This window comes from Pan paniscus, chromosome 3 (genome assembly GCF_029289425.2).
Source record: "Pan paniscus chromosome 3, NHGRI_mPanPan1-v2.0_pri, whole genome shotgun sequence".
Lineage (NCBI taxonomy): Eukaryota > Metazoa > Chordata > Mammalia > Primates > Hominidae > Pan > Pan paniscus.
This window is the reverse complement of record NC_073252.2, coordinates 107,822,882-107,849,247: the sequence shown is the minus strand read 5'-3', so window position 1 is coordinate 107,849,247 and position 26,366 is coordinate 107,822,882. Positions and strand designations below refer to the sequence as shown.

The window sequence follows — 26,366 nt, the reverse complement described above, 5'->3', positions numbered from 1 at the left end:
ATATTTATTCAGCTGCTACTGTGTGTGCCAGTCCCTGCTCTAGGTGGTGGGGTTCCATTAGTGAATAACATTTCAAAAATCCCTGCCCCAGCCAAGTGCAGTGGCTCACGCCTGTAATCCCAACACTTTGGAAGGCGTGTTGCTGGGATTACAGGCATGAGCCACTGCACCTGACCTCCTTTTATCTTTTTAAAATCTGTTTCAAAAACACATTTAGCCAACTATCATTGTTACTTCAGTTTACTCTTATTTAGGGATGAGCTCTGCCTTTGCATTTTAGTGATGCTTCTAACTATTAAGTTGTACTAGTCTGAAATTTAATAATTTGTGCATATTTTATTCAAATCAAAATGATCTCTTTGCTATAGTGAGTTTTTTGTGTTTTTTTTAGCAGCTAGACATCCTACAATTCAAGGTAAATCATTTTTATAATAGAAAAATTATATTACCAAAGAAAACAGAAATAAGGTGCAATGGTTTTCATGATATATGTATAGTATATTGATATAGTGTGCATTTTTTCCCAATTAAAAATTATCCTTTGATAAATTTTTTGTTTTTGTTTTCTTCAGGCTTTGCATCTGTGGCTCAAGGTAAAATTTTTATTAAAATTTGGGGATATTAAAAAATTGAAACAAAACTCAGCTTCTTTGGTCTTATATTTTAATGTAACTGTTAATGGAGCATGATATGACCACATTTTAGCAATAACCCAGCCTGAACATTAGTTTAGGCGTAGAGGCCTTTTCTCAGTGTGATAAACTTTCACTCTCATACACCCCATCCATAGCCTGCTGACCAAAACACCATCCAGAGTGGACTCTTCCCTGCACATTTCACCTTTGCCGAATACCTTTCTTCTCTTCATTTTCTCTCAAAATCAAGGTGGCTCCTCAAGAAATTGCCACCTGAAAAAAGATAACATCTTTTCATGATAGGCATTTTCTTATTTACTTCTATCAGTCAGATGTCCCCAAATCCTCTAGCTCTTTGGGACCACCCTTTTAAAAAATATTCATGTAAACGGCTGGGCGCGGTGGCTCACGCCTGTAATCCCAACACTTTGGGATGCCAAGGCGGGCGGATCACGAGGTCAGGAGATTGAGACCATCCTGGCTAACACGGTGAAACCCCATCTCTACTAAAAATACAAAAAAAAAAAAAAAAATTAGCCTGGCGTGGTGGCGGGAGCCTATAGTCCCAGCTACTTGGGAGGCCGAGGCAGGAGAATGGCGTGAACCCGGGAGGCGGAGCTTGCAGTGAGCCGAGACCGCGTCACTGCACTCCAGCCTGGGCGACAGAGCTGGAGTCATGTAAATGTAAATGAGTCATGTAAAATGATTCATATCCCCAGTTCATGTAACGTCAAAGTTCATGATCCTCCTCAGGATTTCTTTCTTTCCTTCTTTTTTTTTTTTTGAGACGGAGTCTCGGTCTTGTACTTGGTCTTGTAGCCCAGGCTGGAGTGCAGTGGCCTGATCTCGGCTCACTGCAACCTCCACCTCCCGGGTTTAAGCAGTTCTCTGCCTCAACCTCCCGAGTAGCTGAGATTACAGGCACGTGCCACCACACCTGGCTAATTTTTGTATTTTTAGTGGAGATGGGGTTTCACCATCTTGGCCAGGCTGGTCTTGAACTCCTGCCCTCGTGATCCACCTGCCTCGGCCTCCCAAAGTGCTGGGATTACAGGCGTGAGCCACCTCCTCAGGATTTCTTAGGATTCCTGAGGGACTGGCTAGCTCAAGACCACCCTTTGCTCTAAATGCCTATTATTTCATTGTATTCTCTCACTTGTCATTTTGCCCTCTGAAGCTGCTGTTCCTCCTCCTCCTCCTTCTTCCTCTTCTTCTTGTTCCTCTTTTCTCTTCTTCTTGTTTTCTCCTTCTTCTTCCGTCTCTTCCCTCGTCCTCCTCCTCCTCCTGCTTCTTCTTCTCTATTCCTTTTTTCCCTCCCTCCCTCCTTCTTTTCCTTCCTCCTCCCTCCCTAGTTTCAGATCTCAGAGGCAAAGTGATGAGTTAATGATACTCCTCAGCTCCTTATACATGATCATCAGGGGTCAAGCAAGGCCCCTGTCTTGTTTGACTCATTTATCCCTCTTTATCGCTATACCTTACTCCCATTCCTCTTCCCCAATAGGCAACCATTTTTAAGTGGTGTAATATGTACGTTTTTTTGTTTCACGCATTCGTATCCAATGTGTATTGTTATTTTGCAAGCATACATTTTTTTACTCACATAGTATTGTGTTGTAGATCTCTATTTCCTTTTTTTCTTTTCACAACTCATTACATTTTAAAGACCTGTCCATGTTACTGTGTGTTCATCTAATTTGTTGCTTCTAACTGCTGTATAAAATACTCCACTGTGTTTATCTTGCACAATTTACTCTCCACTTTCTCAGTAATGGACTTTCAGCCCACAATCATACTGTGATGAATATCCTCTCCTTAAGTATGTGTGGGAGGATTTCTTTGAGGCATCTAGCTGGGCAAGTGTCTTCTTTTGTGTTGCTATAACAGAATACCACAGACGGGGTAATTTATGAAGAAAATACATTTATTTCTTACAGTTTTGGAGGTTTGTGAGGTCGAAGGTCGCAGTTCCCACATCTGTCAAGGGCTTTCTTGCTCCATCACCCATGGCAGGAGGTGGAAAGGCAAGACAGCAAGGGAACAAGAGGAGTCCGAACTCACTTTTGTATATAACAAGCCCACTGTCACTACAGCTAACCCACTCCTGAGATAACGACATTAATCTATTAATGAGGAAAGAGCCCTCATGACCTAATCCCTTCTTATTAGGCCCCACTTCCCAACACTGTTGTGTTGGGGATTAAGTTTCCAACACATGAACTTTGGGGGACACACTCAAACCATAGTAGCAAGTTGAATCTTAGAGTATGCATATCCTTAATTTGATTACTAGTGCCTGTATGTTCTTTGGCAGTGCTGTTATATACCAGTCCTTACTTCCACCAATAATGCCTGAGGGTTCTCTTCAACCCCACCAACATCAAGCGTGTTTCTCCAGCTGTCAAGTGATGGCATTGTTTATTAACTTCAATTTTTATATTAACCAATGATTCTGAGTTTCTCTTCATGTGCATACTAGCTTTTTAGTTTCATCTTCCTTTTCTCTGTTCTTTCACTGGTTCACATCCTTTGCTCAATTTTATATTTCTTTCATTGTAATCTTTCTTACTGATTTGCAAGGGTTCCTTTTACAGTCTAGAAATTAATCCATTGTCAGTTTTAAACATTACAGATATCTTCTTCCATGCTGTCTCTCATCTGTTAACTCTATCCATGTGAGATTTGTTGAATAGAAATCCTTAATTTTTATATAATCAAAGGTGTACTAGCTGTTCTTCTAATACCTAGTACACCTCAGCTTTGATTATATTAAATCAAGTTAGTGCTGTTCTTCTAATACCTAGTACACCTCAGCTACACTGGACTTTCTCATCTTCCTTTGTTGGGCATTGAATGTGAATACTTGAGTCTTCTCTGATTCACAAGGGTGCTTTTGTGAATGCATCTGAGCAGAGCCTCTTTCTACCCCAGAAAACAACTTAGGTGTGTGGCATAACAAACACTCATATGCCTGTGCCAAAGAGAACTTAGCAAATTCAGTGAGAAGACACAGGATTGCAGCAAAGTGACGCTGCCATTCTGGGCTATGTGATCCCCAGCCATATCCTCATCCGTGACAGAGCAACATGTTGGTGGGAATTCACTTTCAGATCCCCAGGTCAAAGAACTCATGATTCCGTCCACAGAAATGTTCTAGAATGGCAGAGCAAAGATGAAAACATCTGGTATAACTTCAAGAAAAAAATCTAAAAAAAAAAAAGAACATTCTTTTTTTTTTTTTTTAACTTCTGCATCCCAGATGCCTAATGCTAACCCATACCTGTACAAACTGAGAGGAGCCTTTTTCATGTCAGCTCAGGACTCCCTTGGCTAGTGCTGATGACTGCTCCCTACCTTATGTAAACACCTTGGGAGGCCGGGCACAGTAGCTCACACCTGTAATCCCAGCACTTTGGGAGGCCAAGGCGGGTGGATCACGAGGTCAGGAGTTCAAGACCAGCCTGACCAATATGGTAAAACCCTGTTTCTACTAAAAATACAAAAATTAGCCGGGCTGGTGACACACACCTGTAATCCCAGCTACTCGGGAGGCTGAGGCAGGAGAATCGCTTGAACCTGGGAGGCGGATGTTGCAGTGAGCTGAGATCATGCCACCGCACTCCAGTCTGGGCAACAGAGTGAGACTCCATCTCAATATATATATATATATTTTTTAAATATATATTTGATAAAAATATCAAATATATAATATAAAATTATATATTATATTATATTATATAAAATTATATATTATATTATATAATTATATATTATATAATATATAATAAAAAATTACATATTATATAATATATAATATAAAATTATATATTATATAATATATAATTATATAATATAATATATAATATATAATTATATATTGTATAATATATAATATATAATTATATATTGTATAATATATAATATAAAATTATAGATTATATAATATAAAATTATAGATTATATAATATAAAATTATAGATTATATAATATAATATAAAATTATAGATTATATAATATAATATAAAATTATATATTATATAATATAATATAAAATTATATATTATATAATATAATATAAAATTATAGATTATATAATATAATATAAAATTATAGATTATATAATATAATATAAAATTATAGATTATATAATATATAATCTATAAAATTATATTATATTATATATAATATATAAGATAAAATTATAGATTATATAATATAATATATTATATAATATAAAATTATAGATTATATAATATAAAATTATAGATTGTATAATATAATATAAAATTATAGATTATATAATATATAATATAAAATTATAGATTATATAATCTATAATATAAAATTATAGATTATATAATATATAATATAAAATTATAGATTATATAATATAAATAAAATATAGATATTTTATATTTATGTATTATAAATATTTATATAATAAATATATATTATAAATATTTATTTATATAATAAATATATATTATAAAATATTATATATATATATAAAAAACACCCTGGGGATGCAAAGAGTTGAAATAGAAGCCTTCCTCTTCTGGGCTGTGCATTTTGCCTGCTCTAACTACTGGAAACTGTGACACCATGAGTCTCAACATTCACTAGTACCAACAGATATCTCTAGTTTGTGCCAGCAAGAATTTCTATACAGTGCATCTTGAGCCTTTACAATTACCTAATTATAGAAAGGAAATAAGATGACATGCCTTGGGGATTTTATACAGTCCTTTATAAAAGGGAGGATAAGTTTTAAGGCAGAAAATTATAATCAGTGTGTAAATGATTTTAATGATTTCATTTTGACTATAATTAACAACTTTAAACATTGGAATCTTTTGTTTTATCATAGAAGAAACAGAAATTTTGACTGCTGACATGGATGCAGGTAAGCTAACGTTATACTTTTTTATTGGTGGCTCACTGGTTTAGGCTGTAATTTCAGTGTCATTTGCATATATATAACTGATTCAAGCAACAATTACTTTTGATATCAATTTAAATTAAAACATATAACATTATTATTCTTTCTCTGTCACTTTTAAGAAAAGTAAGCTTAAATGATTCTTGAGAATTGCTTTTAAAACTGGATTAATTCATATGGCTAATTTTGAAATGAAAACAATACTCCAATCATACATAAGCTTTTTCTATTTGAAATGAACTTTGTCAGGTCAGTTTTGTGAAAAAACAAGCAGCTCTCAAGCATGACTCATGACATAATTTTTTGAAATAGAAAAAATAATAGATGTTAATTGAATTAACCATTCTTTCACAATGTTTTAAATCATGGTAATAGGAGACCTTTGAAGATCTGTACCTTGGCCAGTTGTGCGCTAAAAGCCAAATTAAATTAAAGTATTAAGTTCCTGGGAAGATAGCAATTGATTAGAGATTTCTAGTCAGACAGACTTACGTTAAATTCTGACTCAGTTATGTATTAGGTATAAAAACTTAAGAGAGTAACTTAACCTCAAATACAAATTGGGAATTTTAAATGAAGTTTAAAATGTTTCAGTGGGATTTTTAAATGAAGTTCATGTAGACTTCTTTCTAATTGTCAGTAACCAAAATTAAGTAACAATCTTTAAAAATCAGGCAATGAGTAACAGATTTAAGGCCGGGCACAGTGGCTCAGGCCTCTAATCCCAGCACTGTGGGAGGCCAAAGCAGGTGGATTACTTGAGGTCAGGAGTTCAAGACCAGCCTGGCCAACATGGTGAAACCCCATCTCTACAAAAATATAAAAATTAGCCAGGCATGGTAGCAGGTGCCTGTAATCCCAGGTGCTCAGGAGGCTGAGGCAGGAGAATCGCTTGAACCCGGGAGGTGGAGGTTGCAGTGAGCCAAGATTGTGCCACTGCCCTCCAGCCTGGGCAACAGAGTGAGACTCCATCTCAAAAAAAAAAAAAAAAAAAAAAAAAGATTTAGCTCTCAAAGCTATAGATGTTAGTCAAAAGGCATTTTCAACAATGGCCCTTTATTTTTACTCAGAATAACATTCATTTTCAGATACTACCTAAGTTGGTTTCACAGTCCTCAGAACATGAGATCCCTCTTCCTTCAAAAGTCTAAGCAAAAACTTACCATCACACTCTTCCCCCACCCCAGTTCTTAGGATGGGTGAGACCAAAAAAAACCATCTTCTATCCATGTGTTTCACAGTGGGCAGGTTCACACAAATCGGCCCCCAAAGTCTAAGGAAGCTGAGAGGCCAAAGAGGCTGACATATCCAGTTCCTTAGAAAGAAACATTTAATAGGGACTTACTAATGGAAGCCAGGTCTGTGTCCTGGACAACAGTGAGACAAGATGGTGGATCCTTGTGCTAGTTCTCTCCCGACTCAGAGATTATATGCTGTAGGGGAGGGGCACACAGGCTTCAGAGCTAATGGGTAGGAATTTGCCATAAGGCCAGGATTTACAGTAAGTACATGCTCTTATACAAGGAATAATAGATAAACTGGAAATCTCAGAGGCCTTCCCAGAATTGGGGTTAATCAGAAGCTAACATGGCAGATTAGTATCCAAGATGAAGTTGCTTTAGCCTCCATACAACAACCGCTCTTTCTTGGGGGCCTAACTCCTTTCGGTATGCCCAAAATTATTAACAGCAATATTCATTTTCCTTTCTCATCTGGGGCTAAGAAGCAAGTTTACAAAAATTTTCATGACATGTTAAAATATAGAGAGGAAATAAAGGGATATATTTTACTTTCTTCAGTCATCATAAATTCTTTGGAAAATTCATGTCATAAACTTTGCTCTACCGTGTTTTCTCATGACAAATGTGCCAGACATCTGCATGCTCAACTAGACAGAGGAAGGAAACATTGTCACATGTCAAATGGCTAAAAAACACTCCCCAGCCTGCTAACCCACTTGTCCTGGGGTCACTGGCACATCACTTCTCAGGGTTAATAGGATGATTAAATGAGATAAACTATATACAAAGACTCAGTATGGGGCCTGACATATAGAAAGTACTTAATATGAGTATCACTATGTTAACATTGATATTAATATAAGAGTTCCATATAAACAGCCTCTAGAAAATAAAAACTATGGCTGGGCATGGTGGCTCACCCTGTAATCTCAGCACTTTGGGAGGCCGAGGCGGGCAGATCACATTAGGTCAGGAGTTCGAGACCAGCCTGGCCAACATGGTGAAACCCCATCTCTACTGAAAAAACAAAAATTAGCTGGGCGTGGGGGTGGGCGCCTGTAATCCCAGCTACTTGGGAGGCTGAGGCAGGAGAATCCCTTGAACCCGGGAGGCGGAGGTTGCAGTGAGCTGAGATCGTGCCATTGCACTCCAGCCTGGGCACAAGACTGAGACTCCATCTCAAAAAAAAAAGAAAGAAAGAAAAGACAAGACACAGTTTGCCATGTTGTTAGTTTACCCTGATGATTTCAGAATGTGATTCCCTTCTGAGCTGCCACTGTCACAGTGCCTGGACATGTGGCATCCTTTATCAGCTAGAGGCTGGTAAATGTTTAACCTCTTGGCCAGCCCTTTTCTGCCACGAGTCTATCTTTAGGCAGAACTTCAGAAAATCAAGCCAATTTTAATATCAAGCCAGAATTTTTAAATAAGATAAATAGTATGGTTTAGCATTCAAAATAATTTACTAATGATTCCAGCCTGTCTTGTACTGGCTGTGACTCTCCTGTTTTTGTGGCATAGATAATCAAGAAGTGTGTTAAAAAGGCTAATGGGTTCAAGATAATAATGATGTAATCTCTTCCTTTCTTGAAGAAAGAAGACGGATAAAATCATTATTACCTAAACTATCTTGTGGAGTTAAAAACAGAATGCACATTCGAAGGAAACGGATTGTGGGAGGAAAGCGAGCACAACTGGTAAACGCGCATGAAAAGTCACAATGCAACTGCCCAGAAACAGCCTAAATTTGGGGGGGGAAGGGGCAGGAGGATGATGTAATTATAAGAGACTGGGAGTCTTGCCATGGAAATATCTTAGGGCTGTTTGTATCGCTATCTGTTAGAATGGCAGTGACCACACAAATGTCTTTTACAGGGAGACCTCCCATGGCAGGTGGCAATTAAGGATGCCAGTGGAATCACCTGTGGGGGAATTTATATTGGTGGCTGTTGGATTCTGACTGCTGCACATTGTCTCAGGTAAAAGATGTCTTCAGTAAATTTTAGATTTCCCGAAACAATGAAAGTGAGTAATAGAGATTGTGGCAGATGATAAAGCATATCTGAAAAAGGTAGTGACAAACTCCACTATATTAATTGCAAAGTATCCTCTGGTATTCGCGACTGGAATTCCAGAGGCTAATCCTGTAGAATCTACTGTGTCCTCCACAGACCAAAATTGCTGATCTCACTGGCAAAGGCAGATCAAACCCATAGCTGCCAAATTACTTCACCTGGCTTATTTGCAAGGTGGGAGAGTGGGTAGGTACTACTTACATTTTGTTCTCCACTGTGGCCTACCTATATTTTCTTTACTGTGTGGCTCAAGAGTCATGTTGCCATACCTAGTTTTGATTACTTGTCACCTAAAATGCAATGACTTTGCATTCCTCTTAGGATAAGAACTGAAACAAAAATTTTAACATGGCCCATGAGGCCCCATGTAATCTGACCTCTGCTAACCTTTGCCAATCTCATCTTGCCCCACAGAGCCACCTCCTGCTCCCTGTTCCACCACCTCTACTCTGGATTGCTTTCTGCTACTCAAGTGCATTTGCCCCCTCCTGCAAAGGGACCTTCATATATTGTTTCCCCTGCCAGAAATGATCTTCCTTACCCTTTTCCCTACTTAGTCGTACCCTTTGTTCAGATCTCAGCTCAATCTTCACTTCCTTAGGGAACCTTCCCTGACTCCCTTAAGTCAAAGCCCTCTTGATAAGTTCTTAAAAGCCCACATACTGTTCATTCCTCTCACTTTTCATGGTAGAACGTATTATCTTCATCAATGTGATGATCCATTTACTGCTGCATCTTTCCCTAGATCGTGAACTCCATGAAAGCAGGAACTGTTTCTGATTTTGCTCATTTCTGCATCTCAGTGCCTAACACAGTGCCTGGTACATATAGGTTCACACTAAGTATTTGTTGAATAAATTGACTAAATAAATAATATTTACAACCTGTGATCCTGAAAAACAACCAAAATTAATATGAAGGACAGTATTCTTGGAACACTATAAACAAAAGCTTCCTGAACATCTCATTATTTCCTAGGACACGACCTTTTAAGGTGGTTACCTGAATCACCCTTATGTAAAGATAAATTCTGTTCAGTTAATGCTGTTTGAGAAAGCAGAAGTTATATAGATCAGGGATACTCTACCCCTGAGCTGCAGACAAGTACTGATCTGTGGCCTGTTAGGAACTGAGGTGAGTGGTGGGTGAGCATTACCACCTGAGCTCCACCTCCTGTCAGATCAGCAGCAGCATTAGATTCTCATAGGAGTGCAAACCCTATTGTGAATTGCACATGTGAAGGGTCTAGGCTGTGCAATCCTTATGAGAATCTAATGCCTGGTGATCTGAAGTGAAACCATTTCATCCGGAAATCATCCCCTCCTCCCCCGAGTTTTCCACAGTTCCATGGAAAAATTGTCTTCCACAAAACCTGTCCCTGGTGCCAAAAAGGTTGAGGAACACTGATATAAATAATACATTTTTTGAAAAGATTTCCATTAAATTGTTTAAAAATAAGTTTTATTGCTTAAGAAAAATCCATTCTGTAAAATAATTTATTGTTTGGAAATGTTAGACTATGAGGTCATAATTTAGCACCCTACTTCTAATCAAACCAAAAAAACTAAGCTATAATACTTTGCTGAAGTGACTCTATACTGTTCCATGAGAAGATGATGGTAGATGCCTGATTTGCTTGAAACTATGAGTTGAAAATTGATAAGAGGCCAGGTGCGGTGGCTCACGCCTATAATCCCAGCACTTTGGTAGGTTTGAGACCAGCCTGGGGAACATAGCAAGACCCCATTTCTACAAAAAAAAATTTTTTTAATTAGCCTAATGTGGTGGCACATGCCTGTAGTTCTAGTTACTAGGGAGGCTGAGGTGGGAGTGTCTCCTGAGCTCAGGAGTCAAGGCTGCAGTGAGCTATGGTCACACCACTGTACTCCAGCTTAGGCAAAAGAGTGAGACCCTGTCTCTGTTTTAAAAAGAAAGAAAGGAAGAAAGAAATTTGATATGAAAATGTAGTGAAGCATAAGAATAGGCAATATTTAGCTCATTCACCATTTCAACAGGATTTTAAAACAGCTACTATGATCCAGATATAATAGTAGGCACCAGGGCTGCACAGATGAATCAGACCCCATCTCTGGCTTCAAGCAGCACAGTCTAGTGTGAGGAAAGGCATGTGAACAAATAAATACAATGCAATGTTAGGATAAAGTTAGTCTTAAGGGTCAGGATAATGACTGCTGTGGCCTTTGCCCTGAGAACCTCTAGGGTTGGCAGAGTAATGAGTGTGTGTGGTCCAACTCCCTAGTTCCTTAACTACATTTATGGCAAGATGCTGTCTGGTCTCTGCTTAAACACCTGCAGCGACGGCACACTCACTCCAGAGGCAGCAAACTCATTCCACTTTTGGGCATCTCTAGTTGTTAATGTGTTCTTTATGTTCCTCATATTGAGCAGTTACATGGATTATTCCTAGCTTTACCATTTACCATTGACCTAATTCTGCACTAAGTAAATTTAATCTCATTGCTTCATGACAGCAAGCATTTACAAAATTCTGGGGAAATGAAAAAGGTTTTTAAAAGGGAAAAATATAAAAGTGAAGTGTCAGAATTCCTATTTGTATTTTTTCTCAATATATTTTATTTCCTTTTTTTTTCTGTTATAGAGCCAGTAAAACTCATCGTTACCAAATATGGACAAGAGTAGTAGACTGGATACACCCCGACCGTAAACGTATAGTAATTGAATATGTGGATAGAATTATTTTCCATGAAAACTACAATGCAGGCACTTACCAAAATGACATCGCTTTGATTGAAATGAAAAAAGACGGAAACAAAAAAGATTGTGAGCTGCCTCGTTCCATCCCTGCCTGTATCCCCTGGTCTCCTTACCTATTCCAACCTAATGATACATGCATCGTTTCTGGCTGGGGACGAGAAAAAGGTATATGTCTTACGGTTTGTTAATCAGAAGCCATGAGTTGGAAATCAAAGAGAATAGAAATGTATGGGAGCTAATTTCCTAGCACTCAGAGAGAAGCATAACATCATATCCAGAAAAGTAAACATCCAGCCATGGCTGGCTTCATGGGTTTGCAGCATGTGCAGCTGCCCAGCACCCCATGCTCAGAAGGCCCTGAGGCTTGATTTATTGCTGTGCTGTCACCATCATGAAATTCTTCATAATTTTTGAAATGGCCCCATTCCACATTTCCATTTTTCACTGGACTCTGCAAATTATGGAACCAGTCCTTATCTAGGCTTTCAAAGGTCATATATATTCTCTCTATGATCCTGTGGCAAACTTTGAAGGGTAGCCATTCACCAAGAAAAAAATATAGAGACAGGGAGACATACAGCATGGACTGTTTGGATTTGTTGGGGAGATGTGGGTAAAAGATAAAAAGGTTTACAAAGGGATAGCCTTGGTCTATGTTGAATTGCTGATGCCCACAACCCTCCTTCTCACTCCCCTCCTCCCTCTTTCCCTGTTCCCCAGGCCCTACCCTCTCTACAAAGAAAAAAAGAACATAAGGAATTCATTTTTTGAACTTCTAAGAAGACTTGTGGTGAACACTTCATACGAATAAAAGATGTGGACACTCAGAGACAAATTATTAGAAAGATCTGCTGAATTAGATATTAGATTAGAATTAAACTAGTCAACACCTTTCCCTTCATCTTGAAGATTTAACCTTGGGCTGGGCATAGTAGCTCATGTCTCTAATCCTAGCACTTTGGGAGGCCGAGGCAGGTGATCACTTGAGCCCAGGAGTTTGAGACACTGTCTCTACGAAAAATTTAGAAATTAGCTGGATGTGATGGTGTGTACTTGTAGTCCCAGCTCCTGGAGGTTGAGGGGGGCTGAAGTGGGAGGATCACTTGAGCCCAGGAGGTTGAGGTTGCAGTGAGCCATGATTGTGCTACTGCCGTCTAGCCTGAGTGACAGAGCGAGACTCTGTCTCAAAACAACCACAAGCATAACAGAAAAAAAAGAAGATTTAACCTTAAAATGTAGCTTCCTTTCAACATCTTAAATTGTCTTTGATAGCAGAAACTCTAAGTACCTTCATTGCATTGGTCTTTTAGACTCATATTCCAACACATTCATTATAATTGCCACATTGGAAGGTATAAAATATATGTAGAAATTAATCTGGATTTGTGGTATGTCTGAATACCTAAAACTTCTAAAACACCAAATTGTATTAGGAATTAATTCATCAAGAGAGTATTGTGTCCTTATACTTGTTCTGTTTTTTTAAAATCTTTTATTATGTGCATTTACAAGTATACACAAAAATAGAGATTAAAGTATAATAAACCCTTACTTATCCATCATCCAATTTTCACAGTTATCAGCATTCTGTCATTCTTGTTGTATCTCCCCATATTAATTGGGGTCTCAATGGAGCAATTAGGAAGATTTATTTATAACAGAGTTCATTACAAAGATATACGTAGGGGGTTGGGGAATCACAGGGGCTACGAAGGTACCCAGGACTAGAGGTACCAGAGCTGTCTTAACTCCTGGATCTGAAGGCGGAAGAGTAGGAGAAGTTACTAGATGGAGAAAAAGTCTCAGGTAGAGCAGGCTGCCTTGAGAGAAGCAAGGATCTTGAGCTGAAGGGTATAGCCAGTCCCAATCTCACTAGCTTACCTCTTTCCTTTCCTCCCTCCTGCTAGGGTCCTCTTTGTCTAAAACCACCTGGGAACCAGAGGCCACAGGTCAGGCTCTTAGGGCAGGATGCACGGCATTGAAGGGTGGAGAATGGTCTGAGGCACATTCAGGAGCTATTCAACATATTCCCCCACATATTTTTCCTGGAGTATATTAAACCATATCCCAGATGTCATATAATTTCACCCATGAATACTCCAGTATATATCTTCACCAGATAAGGACACAACACCATTTTCATACCCAATAAAATAAAGCCCATGTTTAATATTCCTCATTTATTTTTAAAAATATTTTTATAATCAGGTTATTTGAATCAAGATCCAAACAAAGTCCACACATTGCATTTGGTGGCTATTTTTCTTAAATCTCTTTTAATCTAGAATAGTTACCCCTTCCTTTTATTTAAAATTTAATCATTAAAGAGAATGGGTAATTCTTATTTTAGAATTCCCATACCTTGAATTTGGCTAATCACATTCTTTATCTGGATTTTTTTTTTGAGACAGGATCTTGCTCTGTTGTCCAGGCTAAAGTGCAGTGGCACAAACCTAGCTCACTGCAGCCTTGAGCTCTGGGGCTCAGGCGATCCTCCCACCTCAACCACCAAATCAGCTGGGACCACCATGCCTGGCTAATTTTTGTATTTTTTGTAGAGATGGGATTTTGCCATGTTGCCCAGGATGGTCTCAAACTCCTGAGCTCAAGTGATCCTCCCACCCTGGCCTCCCAAAGTCCTGGGATGAGCCACTGTGCCCAGCCTGATCTAGCATTTAACATGTTCCCTTATTCCATGTACTTCATATAAACTGGTAGTTAGATATGGCCTTAATCAATGATCAAAGGTTTAACACATTTATTAATAATGGTTTAACACATTTATTGAGGATTTACTATGTCTGCAAGATAGCAATGCTAAAGTGCTAGGATTTCACTGATGGAAAATATGGACCCAGTCAACAAACAAGGGGATGAATAAGTTCCATGGCTGAAAGATGAAGTCCAGCTCTCCAGGTGTTTACTGACCACCTTAAAGTCTAGTAGTTAAAATTCTGCCCTTTCGCTGCCTCAGCTACCATCGGAGAGCTGCCTCAAGAAGCTTACAAGAGTGCCAAGGCACAAACTATCTCCTGGGCCATTAAGAATTGCTCACAAATTGATTTTCCCAAATTAGGGGAAATAAGAAATTACTATTTTTAAAAAAGCTCTTGTTCTAAGGAAGGCAGGTATCTTGAGACCAACTTGAAGTAGAGCTTAAAGGAAAAAAAAATAAACTCCTTCCTGGCTGGGCACGATGGCTCATGCCTGTAATCCCAGCACTTTGGGAGGCTGAGGGGGGCAGATCACTTGAGGAAGAAAATCTTAAATCCCCTTTTAAATAACTTCAAATCACTTAGGAGATGGATTTTTCTTCTCAGACACACAAAAACACACAAACATTGATAACTTCGTATGTATTTCCTTTATTTGAAGTTCTTATATTAAAACATTGTTTTCGCTTTAACAAACATTCTCAAGGAAATAAGGGACTATGAGAAGATAGGAGGTATTTATGTGAAAAGACCTTATCACTGATTCCTATCCAATTGCCTGACTGAGTTCTGCAACCAAAAGGGAAAGATTTATCTCATTCAACTTAGGGTACCAGCTCTTTATTAAATGAGTGTGACTTCAGACCATATGTTCAATAGTCCCCCTTGACTATCCATCCAATTTTAGAAATAGAGATATGATATGATTAAACACGCTAAGGAAGAGTTCTCAAAAATTTATATATATTGAAAACTATACACCCTTTCATAATCCTAATGGTTTAACTTATGAGAGTATGTATTTAGATTTCTCATTTGTGACTTCTAAATGTTTGCTTTCTCACTTTGTTTAGATAATGAAAGAGTCTTTTCACTTCAGTGGGGTGAAGTTAAACTAATAAGCAACTGCTCTAAGTTTTACGGAAATCGCTTCTATGAAAAAGAAATGGAATGCGCAGGTAAGTGCCAAGTGGTTTATCCAAGATGTCAAGATGTATGTATTTCCCCTATCAAACATCTCCTCCCACCACATCAGCCCCCATGCTTTGGGCCCTAATTCCCTCCATTTGGCCTTCTGGCTGTAGCACTCTCAAACACTTTCAGTCCCTTCCCTGTAGCTCAGGTTTCTTCCTCTAATACTATGAGGAAAAATCCTCCTTAAGCGATTCTATAGCAGCACAGCAAGGTGACTAAGAGCACGACCTCTGGAACCAGACCTAGATTTATATCCCAGCTTTTACTAATTGCTAGTCATGTGACCTTGAGCAGGTTTCTTCATTTGTAAAATTGAGGATCATAGATAAGGCATCTGAGATGCAGAGCAGTTACATAATTTGTCCAAAGTCTTACAGACAAGAGGTGGTATACCCAGGATCAAAACTAAATTACTTTTAAGTACAAATTCAAGTTATCTCATCTCAAATGAGATGAGATTTACTTCCATTTGGAAGTAAATTTTTCCCTCCATGGAAATCACAGCGCATTTCTTACACCACGGACTCCTTTGATAACATGGTTAAGCTAATTCTCCTGCCCAATACAATAGCAGCTCCTACTTTTGGAGGTGATACAAAGGCAGGCAAAGTACCAGCCAGTGTAGTGCATTTAGGTGCTTTATTGAAACCATTTCTAAATGGTGTATTACTGAAAAGGCAGTTATTGACATCCTATAACTTACTGGATACAGTGATTTAAAAATCTCGGAAAATCATGAGTAAGAAGAAAGTGTCCTCCCATCTTGAAATGGAGTTCAGGATTACAGTGGACAAAAGAGGTGAACAGCACAAAATCTCCCAAAAGGGAGTATCATGGTCAAGAGGACAAGCTCTGAGGTGTGGTTGCCCGGGTTCAAGTCCAGGACCTGTCGTTTGTTAGCTGTGTGACCTTAGACAAGTTAAACTCCGTGTCATAGTTGTCTTATGTATAAAATAGGGGCAATAATGATATTTGCCTCACAGGGTTGTGGTGACAATGAAGACAATGAATGACTAATAAATATTTAGCACTCAGTAAGCACTAGGTAGTCCTATCATTTTCCTACTCAGCATCTGATGCAACTTTCAGGTTGCAATCTCATCCCAGTACTCAGTTGCATAAAGTAAAGAACACAGGAAGAACATGCTGAATTGGGGAAATGAATAGAAGACTCGCAAAGAATTTTCCAGCCTGCATCTCTGCAACTCTGCAAGCCCAGCCAGGGACTCTAAGGAGAGCCCATGCTATTGCTGTCAGGAAACTGTAAAAAAGCCAAAGTTGTTAAATGCCATGGAGGAGGCATGGCAGCCTTGAAAAATGGAAGGAAATGTGTGATTTTCTCTTTCACATTTCTTTCTTAGGTACATATGATGGTTCCATCGATGCCTGTAAAGGGGACTCTGGAGGCCCCTTAGTCTGTATGGATGCCAACAATGTGACTTATGTCTGGGGTGTTGTGAGTTGGGGGGAAAACTGTGGAAAACCAGAGTTCCCAGGTGTTTACACCAAAGTGGCCAATTATTTTGACTGGATTAGCTACCATGTGGGAAGGCCTTTTATTTCTCAGTACAATGTATAAAATTGTGATCTCTCTCTCCTTTCTATTCTTTTTCTCTCAAGAGTTCCATTTAATGGAAATAAAATGGTATAATTAATAATTCTCTAGGGGGGAAAAATGAAGCAAATCTCATTGGATATTTTTAAAGGTCTCCACAAAGTTTATGCCATATTGGAATTTTGTTGTATAATTCTCAAATAAATATTTTGGTGAAGCATACAAGTTTTATTTATCACAAAATTTTATTAAATTATCTCACTGCGGGAGTGATTTATTGACTGAAGTTAAAACTAATTGAATAATGTTGGACTCACATAAGGTTGGGTTCAAATCCCAGCTCTATCACCTACTATGCCCTGGACAATTTATTGTCTTCTTTGTGTCTCCTTTTCCACCTATAAAATGGAAACTGGAATTCTGTGAAAATGAAACTACATACTTACATAAATGTTTGGCATAGTACCTGTCACAGGGTAATAACTGACTTCACAGCTCTTGTCCCATTTCCCTGCTTCCTCTTTATTTCTCATCTTTTCTTTCTTTCTTTCTCACTTTCTCTCTCTTTCTTTCTTTTTCTCTTTTCTTTCTTCTCTTTCTCTCTTTCTTTTTTTGAGGCAAAGTCTCCCTCTGTTGCCCTGGCTGGACTGCAGAAGTGCCATCATAGCTCACTGCAGCCTTGAACTCCTGTGCTTAAGCAATCATCCCACCCCATCTCCCGAGTAGCTGGGATTACAGGTGCACATTACCATGCCTAGCTAATTTTAAATTTTTGTAGAGAGGCATCTTGCTTTGTTGCCCAGGCTAGTCTTGAACTCCTAGGCTCAAGGGATCCTCCCACCTTGGCCTCCCAAAGTGCTGGGATAACATGCGTGAGCCACCACACCAGGCCCCTGCTTCTTTAAGTATTAAAATTTCTTGAAAAATTAGCCTTTGCTCCCCCATTTCACAAGCATTCCTTGACCCTCTCTCTAAACCTATCCACAGGTAATTCAATACAACCACCTACCTCCATGGTGTCAGACCTCACAGTCACTTCTGTTCTCATCGCAGCAGCATTAGCCCCTCAGGGCATCACACTCCTCCCTCACTGCTGTTCTCAGTCTCTTCCTTCTGGTTGCTTCTCTCACTTTGCCTTTCCCTGGTAATCTCATCTAGACTACGTTTTAAATCCTGCCTACAGTCCGGTGACTCACAAATCTGGATCTTCAGCTCTGACCTTTCCTAGAACCTCAGATTAGTATATGCCACTGAACACTAGTATATACCATTGCCATGTGAATATCTAGTAACATTTCAAAAGAAAAGTAGTCAACCCAAACTCAAAAGTTGCTCCTTCTTAACCTACAGAAAATAGCACCCCCACCCCACCCCAAGGCTATTGTAGGTGCCCAGTCTCCCTCTGTCACACCACCTACTTTAATCTCAGCATAGTACTTTTCTTCCCCCAGTGTATTCTGTTTTGATTGGGTTGTCTACCTCTTCTCAACACTGTCTCCTCCAACTACAACATAAGACACATGACAAGAGAGACCTCATTTGTCTTCCTTCTGGCTACATCCCTACCACTTGCCTCATAGAGGCTGCTCAGTGAATAAACATTAGCTAATCTTTTTTTTTTTTTTAAGCACAGCTATCTTTATCCTGAAGACAGACATATATGTTTCACATAAATATTCCCTTTATTATTTTATTTAGGGCCAGTCTTGGATAGATCCCTATTGGTTTAATAATATAAATACCCATTTTTACATATATTCCAAAATCAGTTACTGACCAGATTTTCTTCTAAAAATTGTGGTAAAATATGCATAACATAAAAGTAACCATTTTAACTATTTGTAAGTGTAAAGTTGAGTGACATTAAGTACATGCCCATTGTTGTACAATCATTATCACCATCCATCTGCAGAAAATTTTCATCTCCCCAAATTGAAACTTCATATCTATTAAACAATAACTCACCACTCCTCCCTCCCATGCTGCCCAGATTTTTCATCCATTAAATTCAGGAAAGTATTTGGTTATTTATTGCCGGTCAGTTCCCCTTCCAGTCTCTCATGCTGTTGCCGTCAGACAGGATTGGACCAGAGTTATCACGAAGGCTTATTCACTCATGTGTTTGGTGCCTGGGCTGGGCAGACTTAGACAGCTGGGGCTTCTCAGATATGTCTCTCTATGCACTCTCCCCATGGGCTCTTAACATGGCAGGGCCAGGGGCACCAGACTTCCTACATAGCAGCCGATGAGCCTCCCAGGAGAAACTGCAGAACCTGCATGGCCTTCTCTAACCCAGCTTTGGAAGTCCCTTAGCATCACAAAGACCTGCCCAGGCTCAAAGGAAAGGAAATAACCCATCTCTTGATGGCGGCAGGGAGGAAGTGTATCAAAGAATTTATGGACATATTTGAAAACCACCTTGTCCTGTCTCAGCAATCCTGGAGCAACGCAGCACCTTAGAATATGTCTGTGTATGAGATAAAAAGAGAAAAGTGGCTGGGCGCAGTGGATCATACCTGTAATCTCAGCACTTTGGGAGACCAAAGTTGGTGGATCATTTGAGGTCAGAAGTTTGAGACCAGCCTGGGCAACATAGCGAGACCCCATCTCTACCACACACACACAAAAAGCTGGGAGTGGTGGTGCACATCTGTAGCCCCTGCTACTTGGAAGGCTGAGGTGGGAGGATCATTTGAGCCCAGGAGGTTGAGGATGCAGTGAGCTGTGATTGCAGCACTGCACTCCAGCCTGGGTGACAGATCAAGACCTCGTCTCAAAAAACAAAAAAAAGAAAAGTACTCCAGTGCTACAAGGTGGGAAACCCAGCATATAGGGCATCCTCAGCCAATCTAGGAAGGGGACCCCCAAAAGGGCCAAGCCAGTCTGCACAGTAACCTAGCATCTGGCAGCTTCACAGAAAAGTAGACCAGGGTCAAGCCTTGAAGGGTGAAAGCCAGCCCTCTGAAGTGACTCTATGTGACAGAGACCAGGAACAGCAGGAGTGAGATGACCTGACTCCAAGCTTCTCCTAGTTTGGAGGTCTGTCTCAGCGCTCCTAATTCCAGACTACAGAAGCCAATCTAACTGGTTTAATGAAAAAATAGATTTATTCAAAGATATTATGCAGTTCATAGAATTTCCAAAAGAGCCAGAGAATTGGAGTCTACACATCTGGAAATAACGCTCACAGACCACACTGCAGGACTGCTCCATCAGAGACTACCATGGCCACTAGCATGGGTCCCAGTCTCCACGTACAGCTTGTACTGCAGAGCCTGGGCACTGGACATTGCTGCTTCTGTGAGCTGGCCTGAAGGTGGCCAGGGACAAAACTCACTGGATGTGGAGCTCTGCCATCGTCTTATGTTTAACCCTGGTTTCAGAGCTCTCTGTCTTACAAGAGAAATGGGAAAATAAATTATGCGGCTGCACCTTGCCAGGTACAATGGTAAGGAAAACTAAAGGGAGATCTAGAAATCAGCCTGACATATTAAAGAGGGCTTCTGCAGAGGTGAGCTTAGTCTGAATTATGGAAGAACTTTCCAGGCAGATACAAATGCAAAGGCCCTGCAGTGTGAGGAGCTAACCACACACAAGGATGGAGAGCAGTTCATAGTGACTGTAGCCCAGGGTGCAGCTAAGGAGCTGGAGAGGGGGAAAGGCCATAACAGGGAGAGCCTCATACCAAAGTGTTTGGACCATTAAAGGATTCTAGGAAGTTCAAGCTGGAGACAGCAAGGAAGATGTATTGGAAGTGGGTGACAGAGGGTAGGGAAGATGGTTAAGACACTCTTGGAGTAATCAAATGAAAAATAATGAAGGTAGAAACTAAAGCAGGGATAAAAAGGATGGCACTGACTCTAGATATGTTGAGTGAAATAGATGGCATTTGGGGACAAATAGATTACAGTACTAGGGAGAGGGATTGGAGACTAGGATAATTCCCAGTCTCTTAGATGGTGAGGTGATTGGTGTTGCCACTGAGTACAGAAAGGAAGGAAGTAGAGGAATGGAATCAGATTTAGACAGTTAGGGATATTTTGAAGTTGTGATGTCTAAGGAAGCCCAGTGAAGGTGTACAGTACGTGATAGGAAATACGAAGCTGAAAATCAACCAGAGGTTTGGAAGTAGCCAGGAACCCTAATTAGAAAAACTACATACGGACTCTGTCCTGGTGGCTTAAAACCCTGCAGTCTCAACTAAGTGGGTTCTTTCCATCCCTCCTGTGTGCCAAGCAATCTTACATTGTGCATACAAAGATAACTTGAAAATATCTTTTTGATCAAATTTTCTTGATGGTAGACCCCCCACCATACCCAAGCAGAGGATCATTGTCTTCAACATATTATGGAACAAGCCCATGCTCATAGATCTGGTGCAGCCATCTCTTGTCCTTCACTTTGTCCCAGCTTGGAAGCTATTAATGCCATTGATTTTCTAGCCAAATGCTGGAACCTAGTACTTATTTCTCTTTAACTTAAGTTCCCTTTTAGAGACGAAACTTCTAGCCTTGGTGAGGTGGGAAATTAAAGAAATAAAGAAAAATAAAATTAAAAAGAGAAAGAAGTAAGCTTTCCTGTATTAGGCTGACTCATCCCAAAGGCAGTAGCAGGCAAGGCCCAGACCCAGGAAAAAGAGTCTTGATAAACACTATCTAAGAAGCTAGGACACAAAGGAATGTGCTCTGGAGACTCTCCCAGCACTCCCTCAACATAAGGAGAAGAAAATCAAATTTTCCTTTCTCTTATAGTATGAGTTTATAGATTCCTGTTCTCTGTAACTAGCAACTTCAAGCACTCTGTTTTATCTAAGTAGTGGAGTGAAGGTCATAAACTGTCTGAGCAGGCCTGAGATACAGCCACCTGGACGCCATAGTGAAGGTCATGGAATAAGCCGTGCTAGGCACTAAAGGAAAACCTAGATAACTGACATCTGGGTTGCATAGCAACGGTCATATGTAATCCTGAGTTATGAACCTGTCACAATTTGATTAATTGTTCTGCCTCTGTATCCTTGCTTTCACACCACTGTAACTGTAAGCCTGCTTCAACTAGCCCACTCCCTTTTTGAAGTGTGTATAAAAGTCAAGTGCTGTCTTTGTTCTAGGCCCAGTTTTCCAGATGTAAGTCTGAGTACACTCAATAAAGATCCTCCTGCTTTACCCCGAAGTCTCTCTCATCTGCCTGATTCCTGCGACATTGGCACTAGACATAGATTAATCATTATGGATGGAATTGCTTCACCATGTGGCTTTTATTTTCATCCTGGACAAAAATTAACCATTATGGCTGGAACTGTTTTCACCACGTGGCTTTTATTTTCATCACGACACTGCTGAGGCCATTAGTGAGACATTGGAAAATACTAAAAAATAGAAATTGCTGTTGATCATTAATATTTTATTGATTTTTTGTTATTTAAAATAACACAAAGCATTGTGTAATATTGTAGTTTCCAAGCATTCTAAGTTAATATGGTACATTAAACCCCACAAATTTTGCATTCTCATCTCATCAATACTACCATGTTTTTCCATGATGCTCATATATATAGAAGAAACCATTAGGTGTTTCTAGAAGAGATCTGAGATCTGACTGCCTATCCTGATTATTGTTCTGGGAAGTTCTATATAGAAAATATAGTGTAGGGCTGGGTGCGGTGGCTCATGACTGTAATTCCAGCACTTTGGGAGGCCAAAGCAGGAGGATCACTTGAGCCCAAGAATTCAAGACCAGCCTGGGCAACATAGGGAGACCCCATCTCTATAATAACAATAACAAAAATTAGCCAGTCACAGTTGTGTACACCTGTATTCCTAGCTACTCAGGAGGCTGAAGCAGGAGGATTGCTTAAGCCTAAGAGTTCGAGGGTACAGTGAGCTATGATCATGCTACCCCCGCCTGGGTGACAGAATGAGACTCTGTCTCTGAAAAAAGAAAAAAGAAAGCCAGTCTTGGCCACCCAGAATCTCCCATTCCAAGGTATTTATTAATATATCATTCAGACAAGAATAAGCACAAATATAGTATATTTTATATTTTCATAATTTATTTTGATATTCACTGTAATTGCATTTCTTTTCTTTTCTTTTTTTTTAGACAGACTGTTGCTCTGTTGCCCAGGATGGAGTGCAGTGGCATGATCTCGGCTCACTGCAACCTCCACCTCCTGGGTTCAAGCAATTATCCTGCCTCAGCCTCCCGAGTAGTTGGGATTACAGGCGCCTGCCACCACACCCAGGTAATTTTTTTGTATTTTTAGTAGAGACAGGATTTCACCATATTGGCCAGGCTGGTCTCGAACTCCTGACCGTGTGATCTGCCCGCCTTGGCCTCCCAAAGTGCTAGAATTACAGGCATGAGCCACTGCGTCCTGCCTGTAATTGCCATTTCTAATTCTTTTCTTCCTCTGACCACAACTGTGTTTTCTCCCCAGTACATCAATGAGACTCTTGTGAAGTTCACCAATAACCCCCAAGTTACTAAATCTAGCAGTCAATATCCGGCCCTCACCTTCCTCATATCAGCAGAATGGGTGGTTCTGTCTTTCTTTGACACACCAGAATATAGCACTTTTCCACTTCTGCTGCACTTGGCTGCTCCTTCTTAAGCGCCTTTATTTGTTCTTTTTTCCTTGACCTCCTAAGACTTAGACCCTGCTCTGCTTCTTTGTGTACACTCACTTTTTAGAGGATCTCATTTAGCCCCATGTTATTTATTTATTCATTTATTTAAGACAGGGTCTTGCTCTGTTGCCAGGCTGGAGTGCAATAGCGCAATCTTGGCTCTCTGCAACCTCTGCATTCCGGACTCAAAGGATCCTCTTGCCTCAGCTTCCCAAGTAGCTGGGACTACAGACATGTACCACCATGCCTGGCTAATTTTTGTATTTTTTTATAGAGATAAGGTTTTGCTATGTTACCCAGGCTGCTCTTGAACTCCTGGACTCAGGCGATCTGCCAGCCTTGATCTCCCTAGGTGCTGGGACTACAAGCATGAGTCACTGCGCCCAGCTAAGCCCCATGACTTTAAAAGCCATTTCTATTCTGACAATTTCCCAATGCGTTTCTAACCTTTATGCTGAACTGCAGACTCAGAATAAGCTTCTTGGATATGGTATGACTGAAATTTATTTTTAAAATTTTCCTGCAAAACCCTCTCCTTCCACAATTCTCCCCATTTCTGACAGTTAGAACTCTCTCCTGTGGCTTAGGCCAAAATTTCAATGCCATCCTTGATTCCTCTTTTTCTCTCATATTCAGTCCATCAGCAAATCCCTTCTGCTCTACCATCAAGTTACATCTAGAATATGAGCACTTTTCACACCTCCACTGCTCCTTTCCTGGACCAAGCCATACTTATGCCATACCTAGATTACTGTATCGTAACTGACTTCCTATCTTCAGCTCCTGCCCACCACAAAGTATATATAGACAAGCTAGCCACTCTCTAGCAGGAAAGACCTGGAACACAGCTGTGGATTTGCAACTAATGATGTCTGTCATGAAAATAACAGGTTTTTCTGGTTCGATGAAAGCGTCCTGTAAAGAAGGCTCTTCTCAAACAGTTTATGCCAAAATTTGGGAAGAAAAGATGGAAGTGGGTCATCTAGAAGTTACGTGAGATGAGCTGGGCACAGTGGCTCATGTTGTAATCCCAGCACTTTGGGAGGCCAAGGCAGGGGAATGACTTGAGGTTAGGAGTTCGAGACCAGCCTGGCCAACATGGTGAAACCCCATCACTACTAAAAATACAAAAAATTAGCAAGGTGTGGTGGCGGGCACCTGTAATCCCAGCTACTTGGGAGGCTGAGGCAGGAAAATAGCTTGAACCTGGGAGGCGGAGGTTGCAGTGAGCTGAGATTGTGCCACTGTACTCCAGCCTGGGCAACAGAGACAGACTCAAAAAAAAAAAATTTATATGATATGGTAAATCAGAGCATGCATCCTGTGTAGTGGCACAAGGCCCCACAGTCAAAAGGGCTCTGCACTTATTTTAATGCTCTGCTGTTATCACCTTGAAATTCTTTTATTTTTTTTATTTTTTTATTTTTCTGAGAGTCTTGCTCTGTGGCGTCGGCTGGAGTGCAGTGGCACGATCTTGGCTCACTGCAAGCTCTGCCTCCCGGGTTCACGCCATTCACCTGCCTCAGCCTCCCGAGTAGCTGGGACTACAGGTGCCTGCCACCATGCCCAGCTAACTTTTTGTATTTTTAGTAGAGACAGGGTTTCACTGTGTTAGCCAGGATGGTCTCGATCTCCTGACCTCGTGATCCACCCATCTCGGCCTCCCAAAGTGCTGGGATTACAGGCGTGAGCCACCGCAGCCGGCCATCACCTTGAAATTCTTAATTTTTGAGCAAGGGGCTCTGTATTTTTATTTTGCACTGAGCCCTACAAATTATATAGATAGTCTGTGGTCAATGCAGGTCCCTGGTATTTAACAGCATCAATTAAGAGGAAAACGTAAACCTTGTAATTACTGCAGCAGAACAACAAATATATAATGATTAAATGTGAAAAGAATGTGAAAATAAAACTTAGAGTCTTGTTTTCTACAAAAATGGTGGTGATTCTCATGGGGAAGACAGTGGAAAAGATTTGCTTGAGAGAAAGAGAACAGCTCCATCAGCCAGAAGAACTGGCATTTGAGAATTTAATCCCTAAGGAGAGATCAGACAAAGAAAACTACGTCTGATTCCTCAGAGTATAGGCTGTAGTTAAGGTGTAAGAAATTAGATGAGATCACAAAGAAGTAAATAAATAGAGAAAGTGGGGGAAAGGAGAGGCTTTGGGTCATAACTGAGGGCTGGAACCAGGTTATTTTATTACATTCTATCCTTTCTTTTGAAAGTCTTGTCCCTGGACTAGGGAGTTTCTCTGGAAGAAGAGTTGTAAGAACCAAGCCTGGTTTAAGGATTCAGTTGGTGGTATCTCAGAGGTAATCTAGTCCAACTTTCATACTTTGGAGCTGAGAAACCAATGTTCCAGAAAGCTAAGACAATGATTCTAAGTTCCCTTTTTAAAATGTATTGAAATGTGTTGTCTAAAAATTAAAAAATAAAAATATCTATGGTATTTTGTGAAGACAGAGGCCTTGGTTTGGAGTAGATACTGTCACATGACTTCTCACCTCGACTCTTTTATTGTAAAAGAGGAAGATAATAATACCTTCCAGGGAACATTCTTCCCCCTTCTCCATTGTGGTAGGAATTAATCACTGCCCAAGACTCCTGGTTGAGGGGCTGAGTGAAGTGCAGGCAGTCTCCAGCCAGGAGCTA

General features: G+C 40.0%; 1 protein-coding gene across 8 annotated transcripts in view; it reads left to right on the top strand.

Annotated features, from left to right (window-relative positions):
* The window catches only part of CFI (complement factor I), a 74,482-nt gene extending 57,171 nt beyond the window's left edge, over positions 1 to 17,311 (top strand). For 4 of the 8 annotated variants that reach the window (XM_055111714.1, XM_063603868.1, XM_003830013.5 and 1 more), the window contains 8 exons: positions 392 to 415; positions 573 to 593; positions 5,500 to 5,535; positions 8,406 to 8,509; positions 8,688 to 8,791; positions 11,508 to 11,788; positions 15,411 to 15,515; positions 16,893 to 17,311. In XM_055111714.1, the coding sequence (XP_054967689.1) occupies positions 392 to 415; positions 573 to 593; positions 5,500 to 5,535; positions 8,406 to 8,509; positions 8,688 to 8,791; positions 11,508 to 11,788; positions 15,411 to 15,515; positions 16,893 to 17,110 (893 nt within the window). In that variant the 3' untranslated portion in view covers positions 17,111 to 17,311. Of the gene's footprint in view, positions 1 to 391; positions 416 to 572; positions 594 to 5,499; positions 5,536 to 8,405; positions 8,510 to 8,687; positions 8,792 to 11,507; positions 11,789 to 15,410; positions 15,516 to 16,620 lie in introns of all 8 variants that reach the window. The other 4 variants (XM_008955383.4, XM_055111712.2, XM_003830012.5 and 1 more) reach the window with 4 other exon arrangements.
* The last annotated feature ends 9,055 nt before the right edge of the window (positions 17,312 to 26,366 follow it).